General features: G+C 32.4%; 2 protein-coding genes across 5 annotated transcripts in view; both read right to left on the reverse strand.

Moving 5' to 3' along the window:
* Positions 1 to 12,995, reverse strand: part of LOC144979700 (uncharacterized) — a 73,104-nt gene that overhangs the window by 4,872 nt on the left and 55,237 nt on the right. The gene's annotated exons all lie outside the window — the stretch shown is intronic.
* The window catches only part of LOC144979699 (uncharacterized), a 33,666-nt gene continuing 20,835 nt past the window's right edge, over positions 165 to 12,995 (reverse strand). For 2 of the 3 annotated variants that reach the window (XM_078926626.1, XM_078926624.1), the window contains exons 10-14: positions 11,820 to 11,926; positions 10,554 to 10,746; positions 8,185 to 8,298; positions 6,033 to 6,200; positions 2,566 to 4,665 (exon numbers count right to left, since the gene is read on the reverse strand). In XM_078926626.1, the coding sequence (XP_078782752.1) occupies positions 4,397 to 4,665; positions 6,033 to 6,200; positions 8,185 to 8,298; positions 10,554 to 10,746; positions 11,820 to 11,926 (851 nt within the window). In that variant the 3' untranslated portion in view covers positions 2,566 to 4,396. Of the gene's footprint in view, positions 2,165 to 2,565; positions 4,666 to 6,032; positions 6,201 to 8,184; positions 8,299 to 10,553; positions 10,747 to 11,819; positions 11,927 to 12,995 lie in introns of those variants that run through there. The other variant, XM_078926625.1, reaches the window with a different exon arrangement.

A 12,995-nucleotide genomic window follows, 5' to 3' on the forward strand; every position in this document is an offset into this window, starting at 1 on the left:
ACGAGGTTCAAGTTCATGATTTAGTCGAAGACCGAGAAATAATGACGATGAGAGAGATATATATATTATATAAATAAATAAATATATATATATATATATATATATATATATATATATATATATATATATATATATATATATATATGAGAGAGAGAGAGAGAGAGAGAGAGAGAGAGAGAGAGACTGAGAGAGAGAAAGAGAGAGAGAGAGAGAGAGAGAGAGAGAGAGAGAGAGAGAAGGGGAGAGAGAGAAGAGTTATATACATAAGCTACCTTTTGAAATATGATTTCATTTATCATTCAGCTGTACGGTAGTCAGTAATAAATTATCACCCACCATCTCAAAATGGTATTAGGTTGAAGTGAATCAGCTGTTGGAAAAATTGATTTTAGATTTAATTATGGCATCACAGTTGTTTAAAAGGTTTGTTTGTTTTAAGGGTTTTACGGCGCTTGTAACACATGAAGGTCACAACAGCACCGGTAAACATGAAGAAGATAGAATAGTAAAACGTTTTAGAGTAACAATTAAAGCACCCAAGAAAAGGTAAGACAAAGGGGAATTCATTCAAATAGGAAACAGATGTAGCATACTATCAGTGTACTTATTTTTAGATCACCTAAATGTCTCATCCTGACACAAGCACAGGTCCCCACTAGGAGGGACACACTCAAATGCTTACAAATCATATACAATATGTATACAAAAAATAATACAGTAGATAACAGAGAGATAAATTACAAGACAAACAATATAATCACAAAAAAACAAAAAACAACTCTTAACTATACATTTGACTGTTTCCCTCCAAACCCGGGTATCCGGCCAAGGCCAGGACAAAACCAAGTAATGTCATTCCAAAACAAAGGCAGAAATCATGTTAGAAAACAGATATAGGGGGGTAGAAGACGCAGTAAGTGCCTCCCTGCCCACTATGGGAGGTCAGGAATCCCACCCAGTTTAAATGGTTTGAATTTGAGATGAATGAACACACGTTTCTAAGGCTGATCAATTTTTTTTCTTTAAATGCAAAGTTGATCATTTTGACTCAACATTTTCATTTCAGGATATTTGTACATGCCTATACAATACCGTATTAGGTGAATGAAATTATCACAGATTATGTCCCTTAGTTGTGTCCAACACTGAACACTATTAAGAGGGCGGTTGGAGGGAGCTCGTTGGTTTCTACAATTGAACAAAACTCACAAAATCAAGCAATTCAATCCAGCACTGAGATATCAGCCCCGTCGTGGGAAAAGTACTTTGTAATCATTCTTTGTCCACTAATCAAGGGACTGAATCTGGCAGATAATGCATTCACTCTATTGAGTCGTTGGGTCATAAATGCAAATAGTTATCTTGTAAACAATTCATTGGAATGTGAAAGTAAATTATAATTTACATGAACAGGATAAGGGATAATTTAAATAGTATATCAGTTAAGATGTAAACATAATTCATCAATAATGAATATGGCACACCACCCCCCCCCCCCCTGCCCTGATACCTCACGCAATTTTTTCTCCTTCTGAGGCTTCAAGCTTAGTGGACACAAGAAAAGTTGTATCTTCACTTTGATAAAGAGATAGTTCATTGGTAGAGTCATGCGCATGCACTCTACGGGGTCTTCTTCAACAAGCTATTTATTTATTCCTGTTATTTTTTTCACTTAATATCTTTACATCTGTTCCATCCCTTTAACAAACTTTTTTTCAAATAAAACATGAATATAGTGAACAAACTTGTCATAACTTTAGTCGAATCTGACCAAAATAGATAAGCAAACAAAAAAATTCCCCCAAAACATATTAATCAATCAAAGAATCAAAATTAACTTTTTTTTAAAAAAGAACAAAACATAACAAATACACACCCACACCAGTTGGAGTGCTGTTAAAATAATATATAAATCAATCCTCAAATTTGCTTAAAGAGTTAAAAAGTTAAAGAGGGCACATGTTAATAATTTTGTAATTAAAGAGGGATATATTTTGCAAAATTTTTATCTTTCATGTCCAATTGAAGAAAATTAAAACACCTTCCTGCACAGCACCATCAGATGCATTTGCCTATTCATTGAGGAATAAAGATAATCCATCAAACATCCGAAGGCAACAGGAATCCCCTATTCGTCCAAATCATCAAATTGGATGTTAATAATCTTGGCCAAGAAAAAAAAATCGAAAGTCCCTTTAGCGGAGACAAATGTAAAATTCCACGCTTTGCATGGTTTAAAATATCATTGTGTTCATTAAAAAATATGATGTACGGGCCTAATAAGTCTGTCATCTGCATTTTTTGTGGCCGCAAATGGCAAATTTTGGGAAAATTGGCAAATCGCGTGACAAATTTTGAGAAAAAAAAGAAGCGAAAACAAAATAATGAAAAAAAAAAGTGCGAAACTTGAGAAATGTTGCAGCTTTGCCTGGGCCCAAACCAATGGAAGCTACTCTCTAAGGATAATGATCCTTTAAAATCTTTGTAACAACGCTATTCATAATGTAGCCTCCTTAAATGTAATAAATTGTCTTTTATATTTTTTTTTTCTGTATCGCGTGTTAATTTTTACTGAAATGCTTAGTTCTCCTCGGCAAATTTTTTGGAAAATTTTGGTCTTTTTGGCAAATATCTTGGCAAATTTTGAGGGTTATTTTGGCAAATTTTAGGTCCCAATTTGGCAAAAAATGCAGATGACAGATAAGTATATGTTGTAAAGTGTAAAAGAAATTTATCACTGGCCTTTCACAAGAACAACTTTACCTTTGCCTGCCTTAAGCACGATGCTTGCAGCATCCTGTATTCTTTTATATATAATTTTTAAAAAATATATATAAAAGGCCCTTTCAAATTCCCGTATGTCACATTGGCAAATGAAATACAAAATATATAATATATCGGGTGCGAGAAAAAACCCCATAAAAGTGTAGAAGGCTGTAGCTCCGAGACTAGAAATATTGCAAGTATTACATTTTACCAAATAAAAACCATTTATTTAGATTTATGTACACAATTTTCCAGAAATTATATTGAAAAATTTTAATTCCCCAATTGTTTAAATAAACACATTTTTGCAATATCGAAGATTGTGACGTATTTCTCAAATTTTGATGTAATCTATCGATCCCTGATTTTGCTCTATAATTTGGGCGTAACCTTTTTTTTTTACAAGATCTAATTGAATTTTTAACGTCTTAAATAGTGATCTGGTCCCATGCAATTTGATTTACTCTTTTTTAACTCTGCTTCCTTGTAAATCATTGTACGACCCTTATAAGCAATGTTGGACATAATACAACTTATGTTGTCATCCATTGGATTCAAGTCAGAACTCGTTGGAGGCCATTCATCTTTAAATTGAGTGTCTTTCATTTTCTATTAAAAGTAAGACTGTTGTGTTACTAATGTGGGAAGTTGTTCTGTTCTATTGAAAAACAAAAGACAGATTGGGATAAAGTGAAACAAAGTCTGGAATAAGGTTTTCTTATGACATGGTGCATGCTTTTGTATGTTCACTTCGGTGGTTGATGTGTCAATGAAATGTTATCTTGTTTTTTCATGCTAATTTACTCTAGCAGACACTATACTTTAAACAAAATTAAACCTATTGCTTTTGTAATAAAATCTATTCAGTGAAATGTCTGATTTTGTTTAACCGTAAACAACATTGTTATGTTCTAACAAAAGCTAAAAACACGATGCAAGTTTGGAAACTTTTGATATCGTGATTCTTTAACGACGTCAGTATGACTGGCAAATTTCTAAACCAATAAAGGGTTTTAAATTTATTTTGGCAATATTAATTTAAGGTTTGTTCTTATCACTTGCAAATTTTTTAATATGTCTGATTTCATCTTTGTATTGAAATAACATCAAACTTTTTTCCATTTTTTTTTCTCGCACCCTTTATATATATATTAATATACAGTAGAAATCGCTTAAATGTAAAATCATTAAGACAAGCATGCTTGGTTTTTTTCTCTCTTAATTTTGTCCATGTCATGATAAAAACCTGTATAACATTCTCATTGTTTTCATTTTATCTTGTACTTCAGGAAATAAAGTTCTTTCATACTTCTTTCATAATTGATAGTTGTTCTAAAAAGTTCATCCTTACAATCAAGATGATACTGAGACTCTCATGTAATTTTCCCATGTTAGAATAACAAAGGTCATCAAAGCTGACACTTTCTTATATATTGAGTCACATTTGAGCTTCACTGACTCTTTCGTTTACTATTTCAAAAAGTTATCAAATGAAGGCGGGAAAATTTTGAAGCATCCACATGCATTTGGTTCATCATGATATTATTTTAAAACTTATCTTTGGAATACGCGAATTTTACTGTACTTTTAAGAAATGTCTCCATGCAGACTTGGTTTATAATGATTTCTTCTATTTTGTATAATACATACTAAATCTTGACTTGAAGCTGGAATCATTATCATTGTACGGATACCAGTAAATATAGTTGGTGTTCCAGATATTATTGAAGAGGTTAAAGGCCACTGAGGTTAAAGTTGAGCAGTCAAAAGGTTGTAATGGCACAGGAAAAGGGGATGGAATGTGCTTGGTGGTCCCCCAAAATATAAGTGGAGAATCATAACCAGCTATGATGAGGCCACTATTGTTTTTATCTGTGAGTTTCACTGTAGAATCCACAGCTAGGGAAAAAAAAACAAAGACAAACATGAAAGCATCATTATACCATTAAAACAAAAATCACTGAAGAAAAAAATATAGCTTTTCGACGTAAAGCTGTTTTAAAATATTTGAGTCTCTTTTACTTTTTTCGAAACTCCAAAGTCAATCATATTTTCAACATTACAAAAACGTGTATATCTCTGGATGCAATTACAACTGGACCTAAATGCATATATTTACAACATGACAAGAAGGCTTATTTTCAATCGTGTAATGGAGAAAATGCACCATTGACAATAATAATCAGTCTGTGTCAGTCGGTTTTCATGGAGATAAATAATTGGCATTGGCTTAAAAGAATCTTTGGAGCAGGTCTGAATCATTGACCCTCCACTAGCAACAGTTGGCATTTGAATTTTTCAGAATCCATCTTTCTTATAGAGAACTGATTTGACTTTTCACTCTCATCTTTTCGTATCAGTGAAATTCATTTACATCGTAATATTTACATGAAGCAACTCTCATTAACAGTTTTTTGAGAACCCTTTAGTGAAGAGCTAAGTCCACCAAAGAAGAATACAGCATATACGCCAAATTCAAAATTCTGACTTGTGGCCTCGACTTGGTTCAATTTAATATAGTATAATACCTACATCTAGCTTTCTCCTTTTTTTTTTTCTTCTCTTGTCATTAAGAGCTCGTTTTGTCTGTGGAAGGCCAAAGGCTGAAACGTTGTATATTTATGTACTGTTTGATTAAAGAGCCATGTTTACTCCATATATTTTCATTATACTTTGACTTGCTCAGTTAGCCATTTTTAGCTGTTAACCTCAACTTCTATTGTCTTGGACTGAACCAAATGCTGAAAGTTGAATTAAACACCAAAATTACGAAATTTGAATTAAACTACGCTTTTACAATGAAGAATGAATGTGGTATTGTGAGAACATAAAGTAATCCAGACCTCACTCTCAACAAGAAGGGGATGACAAAGAACACCGAGAAGCTTTAACACCAAATGCAAAAGTTGAAGTTGTCCTTCAGAGCCATACGGCTAAATGTGAATTTATCCCAGTTTCGGTAGCGTTAAATGGTCATAAGAAATTGCTTATCAGAGAGTTTGCAAAATACTCTCTGCCAGATCAAACAGATCCAAATACCCAATCATTGGGTGGACAATGGAGCTCAAAAAAAAATCCAGAGATTGATCTTGGTCTCTTTGCATGTGAAGCAAGTGCTCTATCAACTGAGCTATCAGGACTCTTAAATGCAAAAGTTATTATACCAACATTTGGTTAGGTCATAGTAAAGTCAAATTTTTTCTGACACAAATACATTTTTTTAAAAATCTTTCAATAGGAGAGAGCACTTTCACCAACGCTCTTACCGTGGATATACTGGCTCCCATTGAGCACAACATTACAAGGGTCAAGGTCAAGACCCATTTTGGTCATGGCCCACTTCCTGTTGCTATTCTTAGGTTTGAAGTTGAAGGATACAGATTCGGGAAGACGCGTTGTTGTCTTGTTGATCAGCAAAACAGTCACATCTAGACCTGAAAGCAATGCAATATTTTCATTGGCGAAAGTTGATATTGATAAATGAAAACAAATCACTAATCTAGATCATGATCATTTTCCCCTCATTGCTTATGAAATTCTTACTTTTATTAACTTACTTCCTCAATACCCCCCCCCCCCCCCCCCCACCTGCTGTATAGGGCAGCAATTAAGGATTTCCTCTTCTCTATGTCACACACAGCAATCTTTGGTATTAAGTCATACTATATTAATTTATTCAATCATCATTTTTCTTATTGGTTTGTCCAACACAAACAATAATAAAAATTTAAACAATTGGTATTTTCGAAGTCATTGATGTATTTTTTATATATAATATGCTTAAATATCAACAAGAGGCTTGTTTGATCATTGGAAAGTCATCCTAAGTACACAGATGTGCAGTCAATCAGAAAAATCGTTATTCAGTCTGAAACGACGGTTGTCAATGAGTTTTTGATCCCTTACCCAATCAAAAGTAAAATGAGAAAAGATTTGATATGAGCAGTTGTTAGCATAAATCATATCTAAACTACGTCCATTACTTGTGTCAAAAATTTGTCGTTATCACAAAGCATCGTTTTAATTTTTAACTTCATTTACCGCCTTTCTATGGCTTTGTAGGGTGTCATTTTTGGCCCCAAAACAACTGTTATGCCATCATTGACAATATTTAGAACTTCATTTAGGCACCAAACATTACATTACCAATGACGATGTTTGATTTTTTTAAAAATCTGTTGTCATCATCAAGCAGTGCTATCACCAATAATATGCTTGTATTGACAATTTAGGACAAACCATCATACTTGTGTAAAAATTGTATTAATTTAATGAAATTGTCTGTATCGCCATTCTGTCGTTGAAGGACATAGTGTATGTATGTGTGTTTTACTTGTGTGCATGTGACTGTTCTAGTGTGTATGTATGTATCAGTGGATGGTGCAATAAGGAAAAGAGTTGAGTCGAACGTTGTAGGGAGAACTTCTCACCGTAGCAGAAATCTTCAAAGCAGTTGTCAATGAGTAACAATCAAGTATTTCGTTATGAATTTGGTTGTCTTCGTGATAGAATTGTTAGAAACAGTAAATGGAAGTCTATAAGTGAATTATGTTAATTTTATTATTATAATTATTATTATTATTATTATTATTATTATTATTATTATTATTATTATTATTATTATTATTATTATGGTTATCATCATCATCATCATCATCATCATCATCATCATCATCATCATCATCATCAACAATATTATATTATTATTATTATTATTATTATTATTATTATTATTATTATTATTATTATTGCTTTTTAGTCATAGATGAAGACCATACAATGTTATTCCCTTATTATTATAATTGTTAGAATAATTTGCTCAGAGAGATGTTATGGTGATAGACCAATGGCCTAAAAATAAACTCTTGAACCTTGATCATGTACAATATAAAGAACGACTAACATTTTAGATATCCAGATTATGGATCTAGCAATGATTGGGTAACTTGAGCTGTTAGATTTAATGGGTCATACTTAGATGTGGCTTTGTAGTCTGGTGGTATGCATGACACTCACCTTTGGATCAGAAGGTTCTGGAGTCGAGTTCTACTCAAAGCAGCGCATAGTTGAGTCCTTTGAAATTGCTCTTTACTCACATTCTCTCACTATACTCAGGTGTAAAATGAATACCTGGCAATTAACAGCGTTGTCTCTGCTGAGGAAAAAATTCAAATATCGCCTATCAGTTCAGGCGTCATGTCTCGTCCTATATGTTAAATGTTGCTGTTGTAAAGTGCTTTGAGCATGTTTAGTGGATGCTGCCCTACATATAAATGCTCTAGTTAGGTGCTAAACAAAACCTCTTGAGCCATAAAAAATGGGATCAACCTCAACTTCAAAGGCCTCTAATGATTCTGTAGTCTAAATTTTGAAAAAAATAATAATAACATAATTTACAAACAATATAGAGAAAAATACCTTTGTTTGGAACAGAGATGTAGTTAAGATATAAACTGACTGGAGCCCCATACTTGATGGCTGTCTGGATGTCAAAGGTTTTCAATTCTAACCAGAAATTGCATGAATTGTCACCTTCAAATTAAAGTAAAAAACATGTCATTTAACGTTAAAGTAAAAAAGATGTCATTTAACGTTAAGATAAAAAAAGATGTCATTTAATTTTAAAGTAAAAAAGATGTCATTTAAGGTTAAAGTAAAAAATATGCGATTTAAGGTTATAGTAAAAACTGTGACATTTATTATTTAAGTAAAAAATATGTCATTTAATTTTTAAGTATAAAAAATGTCATTTAATATTCAACTAGAAAATATGTCATTTAATATTTAAGTAAAAAATATGTCATTTAACGCTAATGTAAAAAAATATGTTATAATTGTAGAGCATAGTGTAGCACATCTTTATAACAATGACAAAAATGAAAAAGAAATCTACACATAATACACAAAGAATATGAAATTGCCCTACATAATGGTACGCACTAGCATTGCTAATGTTTATAGTATAAATAAAAATAGTGTAATAAAAAGAATAATGGTAGAATAATTAATAATAATAATAACAATAACAATAATAATAATAATAATAATAATAATAATAATAATAATAATAATAATAATAATAATAATAATAATAATAATAATAATACTTGTAATAATAATTACTGCTTTGCTTTATTTTTACAACACTCGAGACATATATGTGACCCATTGCGTCAATTTGTTGTTACGTCGGAATGAACTATATAAAGAGAAAAGAGTTTTATTCAAAATGTTCAGAATTAATTAATATCAAATTTCAATTTTAAGCAACAAGCTCACCTTGACATAAAAAATAAATAATAATAAAATTCCCTTTATTCATCACAAAGGGGAAATTTGTCTCTAGGTCTTTTCTTAGGGAAAAGTGGAATAACCCAGGCGTCAGCCGCAGTGCAGTGCCAAAAACTGAGCTAGGGCAAGGTGACTTGATCAAGGCCACACAGCGCAGTGGGTATTCGCTATTATTGCTATTATTATTATTAACTCGGTACCTTTCGGGTACGAAGCAAATCACACATAATACAGTTTTTAGACGATTGGTCACATATGTAACTTATTGTCGCAAAATGGTATTATGTCGGGGTGAACCAGGTGCCTTAAAAGTGGATTTATGGTGCGGCTATGTGATCTAGTGGTATGATACTCGCTTTCTGATCAGTGCATAGTTGAGTCCTTGGGAAAGGCTCTTAAGTCAAATTCTCTCACCGTACTCAGGTGTAAAATGAGTACCTGGCCATTAACAGTGTTGTCTGTGTCCGAAAAAAAATTGTAAAATCACCTAACAGGCATCATGTCCCGTCCTACGTGTTAAGTGTTGCTGTTGGCCAGGGACCCCTTGTAAAGCGCTTTGAGCATGTTTAGTGGATATCGCGCTAAATAAAAAAGCTCAATTTAGAAGAAATGACCAGAAATGTGAGATTTTAGAATTTGTCACTTTAACTTTAAGAAAACTATGTCTATTGACATAAATACAAAATAGAAATTAAATGCATGTTTCATACTTTGGATTACAAAATCAAATTATACAGTCTAAATCACCCTGACATAAATCCCATTTGACATAGTGGGACACACATATAGGTCATGCAAGAACCTGTTTCTCATTGTCTTCTGTTCTCTACACTTTATCAAGACTAAAAATGCAATCAGTCTTAATTTCAATGCATTAACGCACTAAATCCTAGAGATTTTTGTTACTTTTCAAAATTTGAAAAAATGTATAAAAATTGAGCATGTACATAGATAGTTTTATTCAACTATGTTAAAACTAAAAAAATTAGCTTTGATACTACGCCTATAATTTGTCTCATAAAAATGTAATAAATAGGCATGGGGTAAAATTAACCAGGGTAAACTAAGGATACAGTCGGTGTTAGGGTTGAGTGAGTTAAAAACATTATGTTCCCAGTTAATCTACAAAGGATGTGCATTGTGAAGTAAATTTGTTTTGATGATTATACTATTATAAGATTCACACATTTATATGCTTATTATATTTGTTTGAGCAATATAAACCACTGAAAATGTTCAATTTAGTGGACAGTAAAGATTTATCTTTATTATTATTATTATTATTGTCATTATTAATATTACTATTATTATTATTATTATTATTACTATTATTATTATTATTATTATTATTATTATTATTATTATTATTATTATTATTATTATTATTATTGTTATTATTATTATTATTATTATTATTATTATTATTATTATTATTATTATTATTATTATTATTATTATTATTATCATCATTATTATAATAGAAAAAAGTGTTTTACTTTTTTGATGAGAGCTAATGACTCCCATTTTCCACAGCTTTTTCTCTGGGTGTGCGTTTTCGGTAACATTAGGTTTGTCAAATCCAGCACCCGATATGTAATTGTATTGCTTGGCCATGTCAACAAAGTCTGCTTCCACATACGTGTTGTAGGTCAGTTGTCCTAAGGGATTGTCAGGGGATGCCCACTCCATCTAAAAAACAAAACAAAACAAAAAAAGACTTGAGTATTTATATACGGCAATATCCACTTAACGTGCTTAACAAGTGCTTAGCAAGAAGTCCCTGGCAAGACTTAACATGTAGGACGAGACATAATGCCTGTTAGGTGATATTTCAAATTTTCCAAACAGAGACAATGCTATCAACGGCCAGGTACTCATTTTACAACTGAGTAAGAGAATGTGTGAGTAAAGAGTCTTTTCCAAGGACTCAACTATATGCCACTCAGAGAATGACTTGAACTCAGGATCTTCCAATTGGAAGGCTAGAATCATACCACTAGACCACATAGCGCACAGTCTAGGTGTAGAAATGAATGAAAAACACACGTTGATACAACAAGGGTGTTAGAGCTAAGGGGTTTCTGTTTTTGCTTATTTTAAATGAAAAAATAGGCTTTTTTTTGTTTGTTTGTTTGTTGCTTTAGGTCTCTTCCAACACAATTGAGGTTATATGAGAGACCGCTGAAACAAAAAAACAAGCAATCCAACAAAAATAGTACAAATGTAAATCAAAATCATAACCTAAAGATATCATAAGCTAAATTATAAATAACCAAGAACAAACAGGCAGAAGATTTACAGAAAAAAAAATATCCCCTGTCAAAAATACAATCACAAACCAAAGAAGCAGGATAGGCTAGTAAAGAGAAGAAGAAACGACATCACTATCGGATCGTACACCCATGCGAACATCATAGGTATATGATTCAAGGGTGATGCTCCCATCCAACCACCCGCTAAATAGGCTTTCAAATATTACAAAGGAAATTGCATTTTATTCTTTAGTGAAACTTTTATCAGAAGAAATAGTAAAAAAATAGTTATAAAAGTAGGTGAGGAAGGAGAAGAGGTGGAGGCACAAGAAGAAGAAGAAGAAGAAGAAGAAGAAGAAGAAGAAGAAGAAGAAGAAGAAGAAGAAGAAGAAGAAGAAGAAGAAGAAGAAGAAGAAGAAGAAGAAGAAGAAGAAAAAGGAGGAGGAGGATCAGGAGAATGAAAATAAAATATGAAACAAATTGTACCCACTATTCAAATCACACTTTTACCTTATTGACAGGGTCATACAATCGTTCTAGAGATCCGTCAATTGCAAACCGTAAAATTGTTCCATCTTTACACTTGAAATCTTTGTTTGTGGAAGTTGGAAAATAGCCTGAATAGATAGGAAGATATGAAATTCTTTAAAATAATAATTATAATGCATAAAGATTGAAAACTAATCCACACGCACAAAAAAAAATCACTTGAACTAAACAGGAGTTTAAAAATGTAATCATTAGAGAATTACAGTAAAAGCAGATCTCTATCCCTATGACTCCCAGGGCCAAAGATTATTAAGATTTATATAGAGTAAAACAGACAGTAACCAATATAGTGGCGTGGGATCTGCATACAGTCAATACTCTTAAAGTCACATTTTGTTGTTCCCATTTTTTTTGGTACTCACTCTAATTATAAATGATAAAGTAAAACTTTCTGCTCTAGCAGTGTCGAACTCCAACTTGACTCTGTCGACTCATTCTTTGAATTCATTTTCTATTCTCAGGGTTATATCGTAATCACTAGTAAGATTTGAGGTTTGTCACTAGACAATGAAATGCTGATGTGGTCTTTTGTCTCAAGACTTCTTGGCAGTTGTGAAAGACTGATTCTTTTAGTTTCCATTTTTAAAAATGTTGGCAAACGTTCTTCTATGCTTGTAACGTGAAGATTGGATTATAGTCAGTGTTTGTGAGTGTTGCTGGTGAATCCTAAGGGAGCCACTGCTATTTTCTGAATAAGATGCTACCCTAGCATAAAGTACTTTTCACCTGGTATTTACCTTGATGACATGTGAGAGTTTTAAAGTGTTCCAACTGTTTGGAATTCACATCCAACATCTGTCTAGTTCTCAAGATGTGTTGTGGTTTTCAAGACACATCTGAAGTCATTTCTTTTCTCAAAGTAATTGTCCAAGTTAAATATTACTGTTTTCTTTGTTAGTACGTATGAACTCGTATAGGCGGAGACATGCACAATCATGTATATGTATGGACTCTCTCTCTCTCTCTCTGCGTGTGTGTGTGTGTGTGTGTGTGTGTGTGTGTGTGTGTGTGTGTGTGTATGTGCATGCTGTATGGATTGTTCAGTGTCAACAAAGTGTTTGTAATAGCTAAAAATATTTCACATAAGTGCTACAAAACGAACTTATACAAAATATTGTCAATAGAATTTCAATTTCT

Source organism: Berghia stephanieae, chromosome 9 (assembly GCF_034508935.2).
Source record: "Berghia stephanieae isolate SIO BIC M18660-M18661 chromosome 9, UCSD_Bste_1.3, whole genome shotgun sequence".
Lineage (NCBI taxonomy): Eukaryota > Metazoa > Mollusca > Gastropoda > Nudibranchia > Aeolidiidae > Berghia > Berghia stephanieae.